Source organism: Podarcis muralis, chromosome 2 (assembly GCF_964188315.1).
Source record: "Podarcis muralis chromosome 2, rPodMur119.hap1.1, whole genome shotgun sequence".
NCBI classification, from domain to species: Eukaryota; Metazoa; Chordata; class Lepidosauria; order Squamata; family Lacertidae; genus Podarcis; species Podarcis muralis.
In genome coordinates, this window is record NC_135656.1 from 58534820 (window position 1) to 58558193 (window position 23374).

Genomic DNA, 23374 nt, shown 5'->3' on the forward strand with positions numbered 1-23374 from the left:
GTGATGCAACCACGTGGGAACATTATGGAGTGGGAAGATTTGGGGGTGAATTTCCTTGCCAGTACACTGGCTCCAAAGAACACGCAGCTTTAGGGTTGGGAATTTATATTTACCAATGCCATTTCATGAAGTAATACAAGAAGGAAGGAAAGCATATTTCTTCTCTGGGGAGCTCAGACTTATATTTTGACAGGAGGGAAGGGAGAGACAAGGACAACAAGGGAGCAAAATGAAGCTACACACATATATATATGGCTTTGTTTCAGCTGGGGAAGGGGGCTAAGGATTATGCCAAACACTTTATTCAAAAAGCTGGATTTTGACTTACCACACATATTACCCTACCCATGTGGCTGCTGATTACAAACATTGGTATAACGCTACCTCACAGGGCTGTAGTGAGGATAAGATGGAAAGAACCACTTGGGCTACATTGAAATGCAGCCAAGGAAATGCAGGACATCAGTGTACTATAATTAAGCATGGCTGTGGTGTAGAGCCCCCTTCACACAGAAAGGCAGAGCTTTCCAAACTGTCGCGACACATTACTGTGTTGGCTGCAGTGTCGTGTGAACGCTCTTATAAGGGGTTAGCTTAACCTCCAGTTTGCTAGTAAAACTGAATTACTGTGTCACGAAATGATGCATGTCCAAAAAGTGTGTCACCAAAATGAAAAGTTTGGAAAGCTCTAGTCTAACCTATCTGAAAGGTTTTTTTGCGGGGATAAAATGAGCTAGCTCCCCATGCGTGCTGCCCTTAATTCCTTGGAGAAGAAAACAAACAGAATACAAATTGGAGCAAAGAAAAGATAATTTGTGTGCTTAAGAAAACAAAAGCCATTTTAAACACCTTTATTGCCCAGAATCTAAAACATGAAATGAAAGGGTGTCTGCGTGAAATGTAAAGCTTGTTTGGGGATGTGTTCCATGTTATTTCAATATGTTGATTGGTTGTTACTTGTAAAAACTCAGGCCAAAGTTTTTAAAAAGTTTAATTTAACTAAAGAGGAAGGATTAAAAGCTTGAAATCTTCAAGAAAGGTCCCCTTCAGAAAGTGCAAAACTATAAAGCCTTCAAAAACCCATTGCTCTAAGGCATCCACCTGTCACTTCCCACTTTCTACATAATTGTCACTTTTTATTGATCCTTTTAATCCCTTTTTCTTTGAAAATCTGTTGCCAGCTGATGTTTCATTACACCAAAGAGAACTCTGTTTTTTAGTATGTGTATCCCCACAGGTAGCTTCATGCTGAGAGCTAAACCATGGCCACCAATTTTAATTTGCTTTATTGTAAGTATTAATAGCTTATGTGTGTGTCCAAATTTAGATGATGTAAGAGAATTCTATGGTGTATATTTATTGCTAGCCGGGTAACTGCATTTAATTTTATTTCAGATGTTTGTGCCATGACACAATTTCTCCTGTTCACTAATAAAATGCATCACCTCCTCTGACAAATGCAGGCTCATTTTTATGAAATTACAACCTCTGGAACAAAAGATAAATCCAAATGCACCCAAATTATAAATGTATAAAACAACATTTATTTACAGCAAGCTTTTCTTTATATAAAAAGTACAGCGTCTCATTTTAAGACAATGCAGACATAATAATAATAATAAAGCTCTTTATGTACAAAAATACAATTTTCATATGAATGAAAGTTCTTGAATAAATTAAGCTAGAATCAGACCCCGTCAGTGAATGCTCCGTGTCTAGTCCTACTCAAAAACAAGACAGAAGCAGCAGAGGTCAAGATCCATAATGCATGAACCCAGTTCCTTGTCTGCCCTCTTTAGGGACTGATCATGTCAGGGTTCAGAGCTCTGCCAAGAAAAAAGCAAAGCTCCATCCACAGCAATTAGAGTCATTGAGAATTTTGTGAGCTAAGTACCTAGCAGGAGGCCCTGTGCACCCAGCCAAATCAGCCCTCCCTAAGCCTTTTCATTGTATTGTCAGGGCGTTCAAACCAAATTTTCATGCTCATTTTTCTTCATTAGAGTTCTACAAATTGTAAAATTGACTTTTCACCTCGTCTGTAGCAGCAAATCTGTCCCTTTTATTCCCTTTTCTAAATCATATTGATGCCCAAGAGCTCAGGGCCAGTGGAAAAGAAGGAAACAAAGTGGGATTTGTGACATTCAGAAAAGTGCAAAAAATAAAATAAAAAAATAAAAAGCAGGGGCAGGGAGAGAGAAAGAAAATCTTAGCAAAGGGAGCAAAGTCTTATAGTGAGCTGGGTCTTGCTGCCATGACAGCCAACTGGAGGCCAGCCTAAACACTGCATTATGTTGTTCACACATCTGGGTGTGTATGCGAACATTTCTTAACATCAATGACTTTTTGGGTTGGAGATGACATTAGTCTGAGGATGCTTTGATGTGAAGAGGCCCAAAGTACACCTCCCCACCCTGTGTTTTCATGGGAGCCTAGAGCCCAAGCAGGCCAAGCACTGATCGTTTTGCAATGCTAAGAGAACGGGCACTGCCCACCCAAGGAGCAAACCGCCCTCGTCTAATGGTACTGCACAAAGCAGGAAGCACTCTGCAACAAGTCTTTGTGGAGGCAGCGGAAGGAGAAGAGGTTCTCCGTATGCCCGTAACAACAGTCTTCCGATGTTGTTGGGCTGCCAGGGCTCGAGGTGCAGGCGGAGAGGGAAGAGGTGGCTGGAGAGGCGGTGGATATCCAGGAGCCTGCATCACTGCCAGGGCTGGGCGGGTCTGCGGAGCTCAAGAAGCTGGGCAGCACCATCTCTTTGGAAGGTTTCTGGAGGCGCTGATCAGCCAGCCTCAGTGTCTCAGAGAGGGCCCAGATGTAGTTGTGGGCAAAGCGCAAGGTCTCTATCTTGGTCAGCTTGGTGTCGTCAGGGAAGGTGGGGAGGACGCTCCTGAGCTCGTCCAGGGCCGCGTTGAGGTTGTGCATGCGGTTCCTCTCCCGGTCATTTGCCTTGACCCGCCTGGTCTTCTTGATGGTGTGCAGGACAGCTTCATTCTTGACCTTGGTGCGCCCCCGACGCCTCTTCCGGTCCTTCTCTTCCTCGCCCTTCTCTGGGGAAGCGAGACGCTTGGGGGCGGCCAGGGAAGGGGCCTGTAGGCCGCTGAGGCTGCCTTCGTCGTCCGTGAGGCAAAAGGGCACGTCGCTGCTGCTCTCCAGGTCAGAGTAACTGGTCTCCAGGGCCGAGGACATCCTGTGAGGAGGAGGAGGAGAAAAAAAAGAAAGGGGGCACCATTATTACCAACTCTAAAGTGGAGACAGAACCACAACTGAACTAGAGAAAAGGAGAGGGTTGGACCAGATCATCCTTGGGTCCTTTCCAATTTTACAATTCTATGAAAAAAGGAAAACTAAAAATGAATTTTTAAAAAATAGTATTTTTTTAAAAAAACCACATCAAACACAAATAACGTGTGAATGAGTGTGTGTGTGTGTTTGTGTGTGTTTTTAAAGCCCAGTCAAGAAAAGAAACTGTAAGAAATGTTTAGCTTTTATTCTGCCAGCGTCAGTGCCGTTTCCTTTCAGGGCTGAAGTTCAAGTCTGTCGTTTGTGTCCAGCCAGCAGAGCTGCACCCTCTTCTGCCCGCCCAGCCCTCCTGCCTGCCCCGCTGCTACTCACTTGCTCAGGGCGGCCGTCCGCACATCCACGCACGCCCAGCCCCCGAGTGCAGCAGCGGGAGGACGGCGAGAGCGCCGAGGTCTCTCTTCCTCCGAGATCCCGGCGGGGAGAAAAGCGACGGGCGGGACACGCGACCCCTCTTGTCTCTGAAGTGATCTCTGCCGCTATCAAGTCGTGTGAGCAACGAGTGTGGCACACGACTGGCCTCAGACATCTTATATACCCCGTAAAACAATGGGCCTCTCTCGCGCGGCTGTGCCCCCGGCCCCCCCCCCCCCCCCCGGCAAGCTCCGGCGGAATGAATGAATGAATCCAGGCATCAGGTCTGCCCCGTGCGGCACTTTCCCCTATTTGCATAATTTATGCGCCGAGGATTCCGGGCTCTCACGGGAGTGTGCCTATAATTACCGCGGGCCAATGGCGAGGGAGAGCTGCCGGGGAGCCACGTGAGCTATCACTGGGCTAAGCCTACTTGTTTGAGCTTCATTAGTCTATTAAAAGGGGAGGGGGAGGGGGAGGGAGATGGGAACAAAGTGATTAGCCTTCGCGAGCCCCCGGAGGAGCCTGGGCGAGCGAGGCCGAGCGCTCGCAGCCGAAGGTTCCAGGGGCCATTCATTCATTCATTCATTCAGCGGTGCGCCAAGCGGGAATGCGGGGTGGGGGGGGGGGAGGTTGGTTTCTTCCCCCGCCTCCCACCTCATCCCACCCCCGCTTTTCTCCTGCGGGGCTTAGTTCTTTCAGAGGGGACCTTTTCTGTCACCTCGTGAATAAAGCGCCAGGGATCACTGGAAGACATCAGCAGAGACATAGTATCACCGCAGATTTCCAGGGAGGCACAATGCTCGCTGCTTTTACGGGGTAAAGAAAAATCACCTCCGTTTTGAGGTCTCTTGTCTTCTCTCGACCGACCCCGCAGAGAAAGAGGCCGGAGGCAGAACGGGGAGCGGATTTGATATATAAGTCCTTCTTCCCTTAGGCAGCCAGTCTTGTGCTGAAACTCCAAAATACATCTCAATTTAAAGCTTTCATATATTTCTGGCTAAAATAACGCGTTTGAACTCTGTTGCATATAGAACGCACAGATTTGATATGAGAGAGAGATTAAGTCTGGTCCTGTGCAGTCCCACTTGGTCGGTTGATACTTGGTCCCCGTTTAAGTGTATATGGGATTCAAAGAAGCAAAGAATTGGAAGGGACCCAGTGGGTCATCCAGCCCAGTCCCCTGCAATGAAGGGATCTTTTGCCCAATGCTGGGCTTGAACCTACAACCTTGGGCTATTGCAGGTTGAATCGAAATTAGTTGCTACTAAAAGTGCTAAGCTTTGGTTGCATCACACCCAAATATAACTGGCCATTTCCTGTCATGAATGGTACCCCAAAATTTCCTACCTCGCCTTGCCTACTGGCCAGCCTTAACTGCATGTATTTTTCAGCAGATGCTGAATGGCCATCTCTCAAAGGCATGGCAGTTGCTTCCTTCTGTGTAGATCCTAGCACATTCTTGTTGACCCCCAAGGTATCTTCCAACCCTATGATTCTAATATCAGAAAAGTATGCTATTAGATCTGCCTGAATATTATTTGATTGATTGATTGATTGAATTTACACCCCACTATTCTTCCCAAAGGAGGAGGTTAAGGTAAATGTGAAGTGATACTTACTAATACTTTCTGCTGCAATTTATGATTTGCATCAGGGATTAGCATACTTTCCCCCCCTTTTGGGGGTAATCTGGGAGAGGGGGCACATGTCAACAGTGAGTGGTGCCAGAACCCAAAGTTTGATGGGGCCACCCCTTCTTTTCTACTATCCCCCTTTCATACTCTTTTTGTAACCCCCTTCCCTTCCCTCCTCTCTCTTTCTGTCTCCTGCTTCACTCTTTTTTTTTTAAAATATTTATTAAAGTTTCAAACAATAAAACAAACTTCACAAAACAGAATAAGAAAAAAGAAAAAACACCATTCAAAAAACAGAAAAACACAGTGAAAAACCCATCATAAAAAGCAAAAGAAAAAAGACATAAAAAAGAAAAAGCCAGTTTCCTAGATATTGTTCTCATAATCCTCTTTCCAGACTCCCTCGCATCTCCCTTTTCTGTGTTCCCTTTTACAGAATCTTATTCAGCAATACCTCACCTTCTTTCACTGCTTCACTCTTTCCTCTCCCTGTCCAATAGGCTACTGGGGAAGGGACAGATGATCTGTTCAAGTTGACAGAGCTCTGAACCCACCACTTGCAGAAGGCTTTTGAAATGAGGCCAAGGGCTACCTGCAGCCCTAAGGCAATAGGTTGCCCACCCCTATCTATATAGGGGTTTTAATTTGTAAAGACCGTTAACCATCTTTCTTGCATTTTCCATTCACAGCATCCCTGTGAGGCATGCCACTGCTCCCATTTTGCAGAAGGGTAAATGCACAAGGCCATCTATTGATGCAAGGTCTCCCAATGAGAGGTTTCAATGCACTTACTATAGTAAATATATGCTTCTCTTACCTATGCAAACTTGCACTAGTTGGCTCCCTTTGAAATGAGCATTTTGCCAGTAAAACTCACACAACTGATTATTTGCTTCAAAATGGATCCAGAAGGATATTCTTGTCACCAGCTATAGCCCAAATTTCTGTTGTTTGTTTAAATAGATTTTTGTCTTCAACCAGCCATGGGTCAGGCAGAAAAAAAGTCATGTGCTTTATTGATCAGTAACAATTCACCGTAAATAGCAGAGAATTTTGGAAGCACCCATAGGTTCGAAATTTGTTTGCATAATAATCTATTCAGTGAACACTTATGAATAGCAAATGCCCAGGAAAAATGAGGACTAATTCATTTGCAAACAGAAAGAAATGCTAAATTTATTGGATAATTTATTCCCAATGAATAATTCAGATTCGCTCAATAGCAGGCAGTCTACTAATTTTGTGAATAAATTGTGCAAGCCGGCAAAGATAATACCACTTGCGCTTTTGGGGTTTGCGTTTGATGGAAGTCAATTGGAGAAGACTCATTGACATGTAGAAGATCAAGAATGGGCATTTGACTGGAGAATATATTAAGATAGTTGCTAGCATGTGCTCAGATTTCCCTGTTTCACTGAAAAATATTTGAAAGTAACTCCATTTCCGTCACAACATCAGCTTATATTGTGCTTAATTTTTAAAATTTTAACATCGATGGGTATTCAAGGGATGTAATATTAACTTTGATGATTGATCTATTCTCTGGTCTTTTGTAAAATGATTTTTTTCCGTTCCCCCCAACTGTTCCTTATTCAAAATGGTTTTTGAAACAGCGTAAGTTTGTTCCTAGTTTTTTGCATTCTGATGCCCGGATAATTTGCCAACATTCCAGTCCATTTGGTGTATAAGTTGCTTCACAAAATTCAGAACGCATATTTTTGTAGACGTTACTGTAGTTGTTATTGATCAATTGAAAATATTTCTAGTGTGCATTTCAAGGCTATGACCTTACAAAGTGGCACACACAACAAAGAAGATGTATAGACAAGAATTTGATAATCAAATAAGTATGAATTGCTAAGAGGTAATTCATAGGTCTAAACAAAGCCACAAGATTTCAACATAGAAAATACATAACTCAGATTCACATAGCCTAAAACACATTAAAGGAAGGAAGCCTGGAAGATAAATGTTTTAAAGACCTGTTTGAAAGTCTGCACTGAACAAGCCAAGCATAATGAATTCAGAAAGCACTTCTGTAACTGTCAGACCACTACGAAGAAGACCCTGTCTCTCATAGCATCAAGCTTTCTGATCTTAATTGGCTGCCACACGAACAGGACCTCCATATAGGTGAAGGCTGTCATTTAGAAAACATCCATAATTAAAATAAAACAAGCACTTGAAAACATTAAAATAGGAACATACATAATTAAAACACACAATAAAACAATCTCATTAAAGTGACACAACAATAAGAGTTTCTCCATTCTTTGAATCAATGGCTGTCATTTTAGAGTTTATCCAGACTCTGGCAGCTTCTCCCATGGCTGTTTCAATGCCTTGACATCAGCTTTTCATTCAATAGTTATCTAATATATGTCTATATTAGATATAAAACCAGTCAATAACCTTTTCTTACAAGAGCAGGCTCAGAATGAGTTCTTGTGCAGCACAGTAATATGCATGTTTACTCGTGGGTTGCGGCCTGATTCAAGGTGGGTTGTGACAGGAGCACTCACACCATGCAAATCTATATTGTATATTGTATATCGTATGGTGAATGAGTAAGAAATGGTAAGTGTGTTAAGGATTACAGCCTTAGAAAATTAATTATGGTTCCTTTTTCAAAGTTTCCAAAGTTCAGCTCTCAAATGTATCTTTGATATTAAAAAGTAATTCCATGAATCTTAGAACCCAAAGAAACTTAAATTCATTTCCATATTTAGAATTCCAAGCATCGTGCTTGCTAAGTATGTTTTTAGGTGTATAAATGTCTAGTAATAAGGGTTATAGAGACAGATGTGCAAATGGTGACTATGGCATTTGTACAAATGAACTTATTGTTTCAGTGCTGAGGATGTGTGGATTAAGAAAGAAAGAGGGAGGAGACAAGCATTGTATATTTACGATGCTTTCCTGTCCATTCTCTTCTTAAAGAGATTATTCCACAACAAGAGCTTTGCCCTTGCTCTATGTTTATTGATACTGTGCCGCTGGGTGTCCTTTAAGGAACTGCTCCTCGAAGTGGTGGGATATCTTGAACACCGTCATCCCCTGAGAATTGTCCCTTCTGAGCAAGCGAACAAGAAGCATCAGGGGATTTCCCCATGAGACATATCGGAATCACTTTGCAGTTCAATAGTTAAGAGTATGGAAAGAAACAGAGGCTCTTGTGTTTGCTGACACATGATTAACTAGTTAAAAGCAGTCCAGCCACCTTCCCTTTTCAAAATCATCATTCAGCCCAGTTTACCCAACAAGCCAGACACTTCACTTTCGAACTGCACATGCCAGACAGTGTTCACAAGTTGATTCTCATCAAGGGCATCAACTTCTCACTGCACAGACCTGTCACCAGGCCACCGCAAATCTCCCCGAAATGACCTGCAGCAGGCTGGTGAAACTGGCACATTGGCCATGTTATGGTTAAGTGAATGCCCATGGATAGTCAGTTTTTAAGGGATTGGTTTCAAGTGGCCAACATCTGGATGCTCCAATACTCACAGGCTTAATTCACAGGCTGCCACAGCAGCACTGGAACTAATTCCTGACGGTCTGACCCCACTCCACTCTGGTAATACCACTCAGAGGTATGTTTAATAACAGGGTTACTCCCTGTGCCAACACTGCCCACCCCCAGGAAGGGTGATAATGCTGGCATGGAAAGGAACCAAACAATTTGTCTGCTTATGACTCTTCTTTCTCTGGCGATCACTCGTAGCCGAGTAAGATTGTCTTCCATAAACACAGTTTTAACAGTAAGTCCGTAAGTGACTGTTGAGGCTAATTCTGGATCCTCACGTCCTTCCACAGTGGGGACATAGGTTTCCAGGTGGGAGTTGATCATGGTGAGGGCTTGCCAAGCGTGCCTTCCTCTTAGCACGTTTCTCCCTTTCATCCTGAGTTTGAGCATCTTCAAAGCCCATGACATCTTTGGTAAAGGCTGTTCTCCAATTGGAGCGCTCGCAGGCAAGTGTTCCCCAATTGTTGGTGTTTATACTACATTTAAAAAGATTTGCCTAGAGACAGTCTTTAAACCTCTTTTGTTGACCACTAGCATTACGCTATCCATTTTTAAGTTTGGAATAGAGTAGTTGCTTTGGAGGACGATCATCAGGCATCCGCACAACATGACCAGTCCAACAAAGTTGAAGTTGAAGAATCATTGCTTCAACACTGGTGATCTTTGCTTCTTCCAGTACACTGGTACAATCCTTGTCATGGTGGCAATATATGAATCATGCCCAAGCCATTTCCCCCCAAATTTAAGGATGATCATAGAAATAAATTCTCAGATTAATTTTCAAGCTAAATGATGCAGCTCTCAGTGCTGTCATTTTCAATGATGTTATGTTTCATTTCAGATCACACATTGCAGCCAGCATAGCCAAGGGGCAGAGATGATGGGAGTTGCAGGGCAGCAACTTGAGGGTGAAGTATTCCCCATCTCTGGTATGTTACTTCTCATTTTCTCTTGAATTTTATGTCCAGCGTTTGGGAGTGTTGATTAAAACAGTCCTCGCCTCCCCCCCCCCCCGTAAACTGAAAGGGTTTTAGTATCTGGGAAGATAAATAGTCAAGCAAAGAGGTCAGGAAAGATGTTCCTAAGGGATTTTGCATACACACCACATTTACATGGAAATTGTAGTGCAGTGATCTACATTCTACACTCACAAGTTTGGAAAAGACGCAGCGGTTCCATATTTCCTCCTTTTTATTTTATACACATTTTTGGAACTCAGACTGGATTAGTGTTCCCTGTGAGCCCCGTGTATTTTGTTTGCAGCAATTACAATGTTTTAATGAGACAACCATAAAATCAACCATTAATTATTTTGTTTCAAACACTTCTGTGTCCTTTTGAGGCAGGTCTATTTAGAAATAGTTTAGAGAGTAGCCTGCAGTTTTATTCTTTCTTCAGTATTATACACAGGAGTGGAGAAGTCATTTATAAATAATTACACAATGTTTTGGGTCTTTGGGCTTGTATAATATATCAAAGCGATTAGTACACTCATTGTTCCATTGTAAATGGGGCTTTACCCCCTTTGCTTCCTTTCAGTTTCACTTGCCCTGTATTCTATCCAAACCTTTTTCTTGAAATCCTTTGTCTTCTTCATTCTTTTAGCGTGTTACAGTGCAGAGGCACTCTTATTCTTCTTCAAACACTCACAGCATGAGCAAAGAAAGCTACTTCTGTCGCATCTTAAGTTTTTACCATCACTTTCGGACATCCCCCCCACCTCACTTCCAATTTTCCCAGACTATTGATGAGTGGCCCAATGAAGAATTATAACATCCATCAATTATTGGTGCTCCTGGTGTATATTAAAAGAGGGAGCTTTCAAAGTCTCACTTCCTTGGTGGTGGGGCTTTCTTTAAAGAAGCAGGAGAGAGAGAGTGAGCACGCCGACTGATAACCATTGGCTGGGTTTTGTCTCCCTCAACAATATTCCTATTCCACGGATTTTATGGTTATCAGGGTGTGTATTTGAGGAGGGCGAGGGGTGGGGGGGCTTCGCAAGGCATTTAACTTATTTCTTTTATGAGCAGCCTAAACAATACATTTTCAACCCAAACAATATCTGTGCCCGAGTAACAGTTTAAATGTCAGTCAAGCTCTCAGTGGTTGAAAATAAATGATCCCGACACAGGACAGTGTAAAAGCTTCCCCACCCAGCGATTGATGGAAGAGGCCATTTTCAAAGAGAGACTAATGTTGACGGTAATGTTGTATTGGCAATAGGTGCAATTTAACCTTATTACCCCCATAAAGTGACAGAATACGGTACTTTTTCTTTTTTTAAAAAAAAAACTAGATTGCAATCTTGGGGAGAAAGGCCTGCAGCATCTTGAGTTGAAGAGCTCCTTGTGTCTGGCGTTTCTGCCTGGGGATGAAAGAGATCAGCCAGGAGAATTCAACAAGGCGATCCTCTGATAGGATTAGACCTGCACGAGATAGGATTGCAATTCAATACAGGGCCACACGAGACAGGGAAAAACAGAACTTTTTTTTAAAAAGTGTCAACGAAACACCTACGTTATTCAAAAAGGTGCCGTGGGAGAAGTTGGGAGAAGAGGCAGAGAATACAAGCAGGGGAAAATTGCTAGAAAATTAGTGTTAACTTTGACTGTAGTTTTTCTCCCACCATGGTTAGAACATCAGCAGAGCTTTAAGAAAAACCCGATTTGATTATTTCCTCATTTGTGTGTATTGCTTTATATGGGAACATTAATGCAGCCTCCCCACCCCCCTTTTTTTAAGGATGAAGAGACAGATGTGGTAGAATTGTAATGAAATTTTTAAAAAGGGGGGAAAAAAACAAAAACAAAAATACTTACTATAGTATTTAACTAAGATTTACACAGAGTAGACCACGGCTAAGTTATGTCCATTAATTCCAGTAAGTCCCCTCCGAGTAAGACCACCATATATAAGGAAGGAAATAAATAACAGGCTTTTGGTAGGATTTGAGTGATTGGGCCATTTGTTAGTTGATTTCATTGCTTCCTGTATATTTACTGGGTTTGGGGTATGGTGTTTGTGTGTGTGTGTGTGTGTATGTGTGTATAACATTTATTTATTTATCTAACAGGATTTGTGTCCCTTTTAATTGTAAATAAACCCTCTTAAGCAGTTTTAAAAAAAGACAAACTATGCATTATTGTTGCTATTTGATTATATTTTGCATTAAGCCTTTTTTTAAAAAAAACCTGGTTTTATGTGTAACATGCCCTTCTTTCATCGTTTCATGAAAGGTGTAGCTTTTGAATCAAATGCATGGATAAGGTAGGAAAGGAGACGAATATGGTATGAGAGTGAAATTAAGGGCAAGGGAAATGGAAAGGAAATGTAGCTGTGTGAGGAGGTTTGCTTCCCAAATGGCAAGAGTGAGGACTTCTGGTCAATTTCGGCTTTTCCTCGGTTAGCATTTAGCAATCTGTTGGGTCTTGAAGCCTGTTTACATATGAACAGCCTGCCAACCCTAACCTTCAAGCAGAATGAATGCACATCGCTTGCTTTCGGCCCTGCCTCTCTCTTCTTCCTTTCTCCCTCTCACCCCCCCCTTCCCTCAGCAGAAGTGGGGATGGATTTGCTGTCATTTGCATAGCAGGTGCTTGATTCTTGTTCATTCTTCGTTAAAGAACTTTTAATATGGGATAAATTGCTAGGAATTAGGTGGAGGCAGGAAATAAGCAGAGGGACTGTGCATAGGCTTCTCCCAGCCTGGAAGGAAAAGAAAAGCTAAAGACCGTACTGATCAACAACAGCAACAGTATTCTGCACTTTCTCTTGGAGTTCAGTAAAAACAAAATAACTTTCTTCGGCCGGTCTCTAAAACCCAAGCTCGAATCTGGTTAAGCAATAATCCCAAAGAAGACAGTAATACGATTACTGTCCCACAGATCTTTGAGTCAGAAACTCTGATAGGAGAGTTTAAAATGTTAATCCCTGGCATAATCCTTTCCTTTGGCATTGTACAAGTGCTGCAGCCACAAGAGATTTTCCTATTTTCCTTCTTCTCTTGTTTTTTGAAGGGGGGAAAAGGGAGGGGGGGAATCAAGCGAGGCAAAATAGGCCCATTGCTTGGAATCATAATGAATGCTTTACTTCAGTGCTTCAATTGTGTTTCGTTGCAGCTCACGATCCTGGGAGGGCTCCCCTTCATCTTGGTAGGAGAGGGGCTGACCGGGAGGGAGGGGGCATAGTGTGTGCACAGCGATGGAATTGCTGGGGGGGGGGGGACCAGAACGCCTGTGCATTTACAACTGCTGTAGTATCTGATTCCTTTACAACTTGGTGTTCAGGCACTATCCTATTGGAAATTAGTATCATGCCTTCTCTTTGGCAACCTCTGCAAAGTTCCACACAAGCAGAATTATTCTTCCTCTTAATTTGGCTTTCTTTTCTTTTCTTTTCTTTTCTTTTTTACAAATTTTGGTTCTTTAGAGCACTGGTATTTTATTTTATTGTCAGTTTCATTGCCAAAAAACAAACAAACCCCAAAAGAAAACAAAAAACTCACACACACTCCAGAATACAACATAGGCATGACGATATCTCAAATAGTTTCAGTTATTATTATTTCATGTATATATCCCAACTTGAAACATAAGCAATCAAAGCAATTAAAAGGGAACATACTAAAGTACATTGACATTAAAACGTTCTAAAATGGAATGCCAAAGACAGCATCAAACAAACAAACAAATGGCTTGGGAGTACAAAAAGAGTTTCCCACCACATCTAAAGTTGGCACTATTTCCCCAAGGAATTAGCTCGCAGCTGTGGAACCACCACCCAAAAGTCCCTGTCTACTAAGGTTGACACCAAGGCCATAAGGTGGTTTCTCAGCACTACCATCTGAGAATGGAGAACGTCCCTCCAGAAAGGACTGGGGCCTCCATTAACACACAGCACCTGCAAGACCTACTTAGGAAAGGTAATTCAGAGGATTCCATAGTTGAGGTCATCAAAACCTGCTGGGAGATTCAGGAGGATCACCAGAGTCCCATTCCCAGGGTGACCAAGGCTGAAAGAGGATTGGAATGGATAATCTAAATCTACCTGGATTGCTAGAGGAATAATAAAATAACTCTTTATCAGGTATAAGAATTGTCTGGTGAAGAATGAGGTATACTTTTAATGTACATGTGGTCCTCTTCCAATGTGATATAGCTGTTCTACTCCCTACAGGATGCCATTATACAGTGGTACCTCAGGTTAAGTACTTAATTTGTTCCGGAGGTCCGTTCTTAACCTGAAACTGTTCTTAACCTGAGGTACCACTTTAGCTAATGGGGCCTCCTGCTGCTGCCACACCACCGCCACACGATTTCTGTTCTCATCCTGAAGCAAAGTTCTTAACCCGAGGTACTATTTCTGGGCTAGCAGAGTCTGTAACCTGAAGCATCTGTAACCTGAAGCGTCTGTAACCCGAGGTACCACTGTATATGGAAAACAAAAAAGGACACTGGGGTTTTCTGTGCATGGAACTCACACAGAATCTCCTGTACACAGGCAATGAAAGCATCCCATGTTAATCTATCCTAATCATTCTTCCCAGCAGTGAAGTGGATATATCACAAGCAGATGAGCTGGACCCCAAAATGAACAGAGGCAGAGAAGGCAGCCCCCTCTGAGCTTTGCAGGCAAATCCTTCATTTTGAGGGGAGACTCAGACTCATCTGAGATATGCACAAAAGTACTGCTGTATGCTGTCAGTGGGTTTTGCACAAGCATAAATCCTCACCTCATTGGTACTGAGGGTTAGCCTGGAGAGAATCAAGCATTCCGTCCCCCCCCCCCCAAGCAGTGGGATCCCTGAAGTGGGAGAGAAAGAGCCAATGTTCCCCATGTAGGATCTCATAAATGGCATGTTCATAGACAGAATTAAGGACAGCAGTGTGTGTGGCGGAGGATGAGAAAACATGACCAATTTCCATTGCCACCACTTTCCTTAAAGATCCCTTGATCAGCATGCAGGAAACAGGGGAAAAGTCAGAAGGAACCTGAAATCTCTGAAATAAACCCAGAGATTTACTGACAAACTCGATGCCTCTTCTCCTCAGTAATCCCTCATGGCAACGGGATCTTTCCCTAAAGGCCAAAGAGTAAGACCAATCCCACAAAAAGTTGTCCTTCCCACTTCAGCCAGGGAAATCTGCATATGGAAACTGGCTTCTGTGGTTGGTGTGAATGCAGAGGTGGAGCTGGAAATCAGGTTGTACATCTATATCTATGCTGGTAGTGAGCCAGGCTTATGAACACACTTAATGCATTTTCTGGGGCCACTAATTCTTGAATGTAACTAATACTGAATCTGGTTCATAAGTATGTGTATCAGAGAACTACTAGTTTTCCCACTTTGTGATTCTATTCCTGGGCAGTGCAACTCTGAAAACCATATTACTAGATTCCAATAGCAGAGGACAAAATCTCAGCCCCTATGAAGCAGTCCCAACAGTTTCTTCACGGACACAATGGCCGTTGAATTGGGGAACCGGACCCTAAGATCACACATGAAGACAGCCCATCTCTTGTGCCAGATCTCCATCACTAGCCTAAAACTAAGATTTAGAACTATTAAGCAAGGTATTGCCATGGAGTGCAAATAGGAATGTAGGAATGTAGAGAATTATAATGGGATTTCTTTCCAAGAGGTCATAAATAGAGACAAGTCAGTCAGCTCTGATGCACTTGCTAAGCTTAAGATGTTGCATTAGCTGCAGCTGTGCAAACACCTGCTTTTTTGCCACTGCAAATAAGATAGCTCTCCCATGATCAGCCTGCCTGTGAAATAATGGTGCTTCGCAACCCAAAACTGCATCAACTGAAAATGTGTGAACAAACATGGCTGTGGTTCTGGATGTTATGATGCTACAGTCATAATGCTCAGCTAAGGGCTCCCAGTAGCTGTCAGTGACCGGCTCTGTAACTAAAATGTTAAATTTGTTGATAACCTGAGAGAGAGAGAGAGAGAGAGAGAGAGAGAGAGAGAGAGAGAGAGAGAGAGAGATAGAGATATGGCCCTTACATTCTGCAGAGGCCAAAGGTTGGTGAAATTCTTAAAGCTGCTGGACATGTCACCACACAATTTGGCCAATTTTGCAGGACTTAAGTTTTCACTGAGTCCAGGAATTTAATAATATCTCCAAATTATATCTTCAACCCTCTTTCTGGAATAAGAGCATTTCTTCAAGTTGCTGGATTTAAAAGGTGGCAGTGTTTCTTTTTAAATTCTGCACTCTGTCTCACAAGAATCCTGTGTGCCTGGAGACAAATCTGGGTAGACGCTGGGCTTTATGTGGCAAAACATGAGGGTCTCCCATTGCTTCTTCGTCACAGAATTTTAGGTATTGCCAGAGACCTGTTGCATTCTTCTTCTTCTTCTTCTTCTTCTTCTTCTTCTTCTTCTTCTTCTTCTTCTTCTTCTTCTTCCGCCTATCTGACTGGGTTGTTGTTGTTTAATCGCTTAGTCGTGTCCGACTCTTCGTGACCCCATGGACCAGAGCATGCCAGGCACTTCTGTCTTCCACTGCCTCCCGCAGCTTGGTCAAACTCATGTTTGTAGCTTCAAGAACACTGTCCAACCATCTCGTCCTCTGTCGTCCTCTTCTCCTTGTGCCCTCAACCTTTCCCAACATCAGGGTCTTTTCCAGGGAGTCTTCTCTGCTCATGAGGTGGCCAAAGTATTGGAGCCTCAGCTTCAGGATCTGTTCTTCCAGTGAGCACTCAAGGCTGATTTGCTTAAGAATGGATCGGTTTGATCTTCTTGCAGTCCATGGGACTCTCTCAAGAGTCTCCTCCAGCACCATAATTCAAAAGCATCAATTCTTTGGCGATCCGCCTTCTTTATGGTCCAGCTCTCACTTCCATACATCACTACTGGGAAAACCATAGCTTTAACTATACGGACCTTTGTTGGCAAGGTGATGTCTCTGCTTTTTAAGATGCTGCCTAGGTTTGTCATCACTTTTCTCTCAAGAAGCAGGCGTCTTTTAATTTTAATTAATTTTAATTTTAATGGTTACCCCATCCATTTTGGGTGGCTTCCAACAAATTAAAGCACAGTAAAACATCAAACATTAAAAACTTCTCTAGCAGAGACTAATGCAATCAGACTAAGTCTAGATGGAACTGCAACAGCTAGGGCCAAGACTAGAAGAAGCTATGACACAACAGCAAGGGGTTTTTGCTCTCTTCTTTCTGGACCAGGGGCGGGGAACTGGATCCAGCCAGATGGCCATCTCTCAGAGTTACGTCAGCTACTTCCTTCCATGCAGATCCTAGGAGCATTCTTGTTGACTTCCAAGGTCTCTTCCAACCCTATTAGATCTGCCTATTAGATCTGACTGAATATTATTTGATTGATGGATTGGATTGATTGATTGAATTTACATCCCACCATTCTTCCCAAAGGAGGAGGTTAAGGTAAATGTGAAGTGTTGTTTGCTAATACTTTCTACTGCAAAATTTCATGATCTGCATCAGAGATTAGCTTTTTTTCTTCCTGTTGCGGGACACATTTCCTTTTTTCACCAACCTACCTAGCTAATATCCAGCTATTATGGTTGGCAATGTTTTGAAGAAATGCTGATTGGCAGTAGACGGCTAGATAATATTGATGACTTGTACGTAGGTCAATTAGATGGGGGATTCTTCAACATCAACTTTGTTGGACTGGTCATGTTGTGCGGATGCCTCATTATCGTCTTCCAAAGCAACTACTCTATTCCAAACTTAAAAATGGAAAGTGTAATGCTGGTGATCAACAAAAGAGGTTTATAGACACTCTCAAGGCAAATCTTAAAAAATGTAGTATAAACACTGACAACTGGGAAACACTGGCCTGCCAGTGCTCCAATTGGAGAACAGCCAATTTATGTTTATGGAAGATAATCTTACTTGGCTACGAGTGATCGAGGAAGAAGAAGAAGAAGAAGAAGAAGAAGAAGAAGAAGAAGACGAAGAAGAAGACGAAGAAGAAGACTGATGACTTGTATGTCAAGTAGAAGGAGGAGAGTTTGGAAGAAAATCAGTATCATTTTCAATTGACTGTATTAAATAGTAAAACTACTGTCCTGGGCTGCAATGCTAACCCCGCTTACCTAGGAGTAACTGCCATTGAATTCAATACGACTTACTTCTAAGTATTCATAGGACTGCAGCCTTAGTTTTCAGGTTTCTCTGTTGTGGAAGAGTTCATCAATGTAGTCCAAAGTATCTTCATGTGATGTGAGTTGAGCTACTACCTGCTGCTTGTGAACTCCCAGTTTTGTAACTTGTCATGGGATACGTTTCCAGGCACATCCATGGCCATATCAGTGAGCATAGAATAAATAGAAATTCTATTTATTTATTTTATACAATCTTTTTTGTTCAGTTTTACACTACGTATTTAAATTCAAACATTAGACATAATCATCAGCATTTAGGATTCCCTGAATCTTTAGACTCCATCCTTTTATGGTTTCCATTTTTAATCTTTTTCAACTGCATTACATATTTTCTCTATTTTTTCTTAAAACAATCTATTTTTACCTTAGTTTTTTAGTATATTACAAGCATTACTCAAATCCTGCCAAAGTTTTTAGTTGTTTCCAGTGTTAATTTGTAATTGCAAATTTCCCCCCATTCCTTATTAAAGTTCCTCTCTTCCTGGTTTCTGATTTTCCCGGTCATTTTCGTTATTCCAGTGTAGTCCATCATCTTCATCAGCCATTCGTCTCTGGTCAGGACCAGAAATTCTGTTTAGACCAGCTGAGTAGTATTTGAATATTTAACACCATAAGTGAGCAAATCTGCCACATTTATGTTCAACTTCTTTCCTGAAAGTGTGGAAGTGATAGCATATTTATCAGTGATCTTTTAGAATAATTTTAAAAGAAACATGGAAGGGTGAATGAGTAGGATATATGCACTGTAATCAGAAGGCATGGTTAATCTTGTAGTGAGGATATTCTGATTAGGATTCTTGGGTGGTTTTTTTAAAGCCCTCTTCAATTCAGCATACATTTAATCCCAATTAATTCAAGAGCTTGGCTAATTCACAGCTGTTGCTGAGGACAATACTTCTAATGAGATGTGCATTACATTCCTATTAATCTAAGGCCAAAGTACGGCAAGGCAATAGAGTAGATATTGAGCTCCTTTTATATATGATATTGTTGAATTTAGTTGTCTGGATGGCTATTAAAGAGCCTGTGATCAGGTAACTGAGTGGTCAGGGCCTTAATGCTCCTTTGCTGGGCAATAATGTCCCTTGACTGTCGTTTCCTGTAAACAGCATTGCCTTATGGGAATGGATAAAAGTATGACGTTTCTTCAATGTATTTGAATTTAAAAGATCGCTATGGGTGTGTGTGCGTGATTTTTTTTTAAAAAAACTATTTTCTGAAGAAATTGGTTGCTTCTTTCTCCATTGAAAATGTTTTATTCCACTGCTGTAAGATGACTGCAGCATAAGATGCGCAGGGTTCTATAGCTGGAACGCCCCCCCCTCCCAAAAAATGATTTAGTTGTATGGGAGCCTTAGATTACAATGGAAAGATCATTTTTGACAAATCAAGAAGTGGCATTGTAAGTGATTTAATTATATGTGCCAGTTAGAAGAAATATTTTCTGGGTTGTATCCAATGCTAATCCTACCCAAAGTAGACCCATTGAAGTTAATGAATGTGATGCATTAATTTCAATGGGTCTACTCTGGGTAGGATTAGCATTGAATACAACACTCATCATTTTTATTAACTCGTGAATGCTTGTTTTAGAAATGCAGGGGAGAGGGGGGAAATCTGAAGAAATTCTATGATGTCCCACATCTCCCAGTACAGTGGTACCTCGGGTTAAGAACTTAATTCGTTCTGGAGGTCCGTTCTTAACCTGAAACTGTTCTTAACCTGAAGCACCACTTTATGGGGCCTCCTGCTGCCGCTGCACCACCGGAGCACGATTTCTGTTCTCATCCTGAAGCAAAGTTCTTAACCCGAGGTACTATTTCTGGGTTAGTGGAGTCTGTAACCTGAAGCATCTGTTATCCGAGGTACCACAGTATCTAAAACAGTTTTGATACAGGTATCACCTACAAGATGATGATGATACTTACCTACTTACTTATTATATTCCAACATTCCCCAAACAATGGGATGTGCCAGTGGGGCTCAGTCCACCTTCATGTGGGGTTTTTTTGCCACAGCTTGCCCTGTTCTCACTCACTGTTTAGGGAAGTTTTTAATGTTTGATGTTTCATTGCATTTTAAATATTTTGTTGGAAGCTGCCCAGAGTGGCTGGGGAAACCCAACCAGATGGGCAGGATATTATTATTAATAATAATAATAATAATAATAATAATAATAATTATAATTATTCCCCCTCCACAATGGACTGATGCTGGCACCAGCAACTCCTCACATGCTGACTAAAGGTGACTGGGAGACAGAGAGCTTTGGAGAGGGAAAATAAGTCTCTGAGAGGAAAAGGGCAGAGGAGGTGTTTAAGGAAACAGACATAAAAGGTTATTATGTGTAACAACAACCACCTTAGGAAGGCTGTAAGAAAGGAAAGCTGTTATAGGAGGAAGAAGTATGTGTAAAGGAGCAGGGAGGAGAAGAATGTGGTGGCTTGGGAGGATAAAGTACAAGTTAAGTGTTGAAAGGGAAAGGGAGAAGAAATTACAGGGGATGAGTAAGAACACGTTGAGAGGCATTGGGTGAGGGGAGGTAGGGTATATATAAGATTAAAGCCACTCCTTTTAGAGCGTCTGGGTTGCAACTAAAATAGTGAGGCTGAGTCACTGGGGGGGGGGGGGGGGAGAGTCACCTAATGAGTTCCATCAGCAGAAGCCCCGAAGAAGGATTTTCATTTGTGCAGTGGGGCTTCCCCTCTGCCTGCTCTGACTATCCCCTAACTTGATGTGGGTGGGAGAACCCCCTGAGCAGTACAGTGGGAGAGGAGAAGAGGGAATCCTGTCTGGCATGCTGAAATTCTTGTGGTGATGGAACAATCAGAGGAGCTCAGTGTCACATCCCTCCCATAATTGCCAGAACTCGCTTGAGAAAAGCCAAAACTTTGGAACTCCTTGCCACAATAAAATTGCTGTGCATGTATGTTGAGGGGGAACCGGCAATTTCCAATGACAGATTAGTTGTCACTAGAAAATTATGACAGTAATTGCCAGGCGAAATCTGTGGTAATATGCCACCCACAATGCAGTTGTTCTGCTGTAATGCCAGTGACTTTTGTGGAAACATTTCAGGATTGTTTTGGGGATCACAGCCATAGGCTGCAGTTTTCATAAACTAATCTGTCCAAAAACCTCCCATCACAGAAGACCACTCCATGGTTAGTGAGGGACACAGAGTCAAGTCATTGGGTTTCTCTCCCCCATTCCATTCCTCACCCCTTACATTCAGCACATCAAACTGCACCATAGACAGCACATAAAATGCATGTTCAGTTTAGCGCACCATCACTTGGGTGGCAGTCAGGATGAAATATTAACAGAGAAATTTGTCTTCTTGATTTCAGGTAAGGCTGCAGACCAGGATCTGGAAAGGGTGGTAATTGATTGCTTCCTTGTAATGCTGGCTGCAGTTCACTTTTTAAAAAATAGAAGTTACAGGATAGATGGTTGAGAGGCTTCTTGTCCCTCAGTGTTAAAGGATGCCCAGATCTCTGCATTTGGGGAGCGTTTCCATACCCAACTCGCTCACAAAAAGTTTGGAAAAGTCCCAATTCAGACAGCATGGATGTTTTACTCTATACTTTTTTTCCCTTCTTTTTTAAAAAAGTAGTTCAGCTGAACCATATGGTTTGGAGAGCAATAACCAGCAATGCACAAACAATAGGGAAATTGAGAAGGAGAGGTCAGTGGTGCCGAACGGGTGGGGCTGAGAGCCCCCCTTCCAGTCTAATGAAGCCGTTGTCTGGGGGTAATGAGGCACACGCCTCAACCCCTCTGCTTGGTGCGAGAGTCTCTTTCCCTAGGACGTGATTTGTCATACAATCCGAAACTTTGCGAGGAAGGGAGCCGCCCCCTCGAGATGGAGATGAGCCATATGTCCACTTGCTTTGCATCTGAAGGGGAGGAGGGCGGGGGGGGGGGAAAGATGTTTTAAAGGGCACCATTTCTGGCAAAGCTTCAGGCATTCTCTCCATTATCTACTCAGATTTCATGTATACCTTATTTGCTCTAAAGCTCCTCCTTTTGTGTGTGTGTGAGAGAGAAGGGGGATTTATTATGTTTACATCTATCGTTTATTTGATCCTAGATCTCCCCCCCCCCCCAATTTTCTTTCATAGACATAAAGCCTGTGAATTTATGTTTAATAGTTACAGACCATGTTCTTCCCCAGCTGGAATGCCATCTACTTTATGGTTTGGCCTCACCCTAATATAATTACCACCCTACCTGTCAAGCTGAACTCCCCATATTTTTGCATCTTGCCTGAGCTTTTCATAACTTAGCTGGTGTGAATAATGCACACTGGAGCATAGCAGAGCTGCTAGAGGTGCTGGGCTAAATAAACAAATCTTAGTAGTGCATTTTAGGTCTTCAAAGTGATTCACTGTCATGCCATCTGTGTATCTGATTTGGGGGGAGGGCATTAGAAAACGCTCACTATCTAACTAAAGAGTGAATTAACCACATTCCTGTAACCTGGCATTGACCACTGATAGAAGCATCCATCCTGTAATTTATACAAAAATTCAAACCCCAACAGGTGTTACAATGGAAGCAGCAATTATCACCTCCACCTACCCTGATCTGTATCCTTGGCTGCATTCAGGGGGACAAATGTGACAAACAATCCTTCCATTGCCTCTAGGGTCTTTAAAAGGCCGGCTCCATTAGTCCTTGGCGAATAATAGCAAGCTGTTGTTGGTGTGTCACCCAGTCAAAGAAAGCCTTTCGCATCCTTTGTGGGGAAGGAAGAGAGAGTGATGATCTGCTTTCACCTTTCTCCATAAAAAAGTCCTGCTTCCTCAAGCACAGCTGATACCTGTTGCTGACTGCAGTCCACGGACTACGACTGACGGCTGACTTGCTTATCTCCCAAACGAAAAGACTTGGTCTTTGTAGCATCTTAAAGTTTTCACTTAAAAAGAAAGAAAGAAAAGGGCATAGGCTTTTGCAGTCTGTATACTTCATTTGGCCAGATGCTGAAAAGGACTGGAGAACAGCATGTACACAAAGGAAGTTGTGTTGAAGTTCAAAAGGTTCACCTTGATGGGATCTTAAAGTAATGTAATTTCATTGCTTCCATCAGACTTTGAAATGAAAAATACATCCATAGTTCCTATTTAGCTTTTGGGACAATCAGTTACGTTTCTGTATCAGTTCTTGTTCTGCCAACCTCACCTTCCAGATGACCACCCAAATAGATTTGTTTGAAGTCTGTGAGAAAATTGCCAATTGCTGCCTCGTGGAACACTATTTCTTTATTTAAAAAGATTTTTTAAAAATCCTATTATTTAGCCAAAATAAAGTGCTCCCCAAACAGCTTATAGATCATTTTTAACAAGTTGGTCCTTGCCCTCAGTCTTATATTCTAACAAGACACAACACAAAAGGAAGTA

The 23374-nt window shown here is 42.3% G+C and overlaps 1 protein-coding gene across 1 annotated transcript; it reads right to left on the reverse strand.

Annotated features, from left to right (window-relative positions):
• Positions 1–1521: 1521 nt before the first annotated feature.
• On the reverse strand, positions 1522–3872 carry NEUROG1 (neurogenin 1). The gene is made up of 2 exons (XM_028718087.2): positions 3613–3872; positions 1522–3187 (listed from the first exon to the last, which is right to left on the reverse strand). Exon 2 carries the CDS (start codon positions 3184–3186, stop codon positions 2515–2517), a length of 672 nt encoding a protein of 223 aa, XP_028573920.2. The 5' UTR covers position 3187; positions 3613–3872; the 3' UTR covers positions 1522–2514.
• Positions 3873–23374: the final 19502 nt, after the last annotated feature.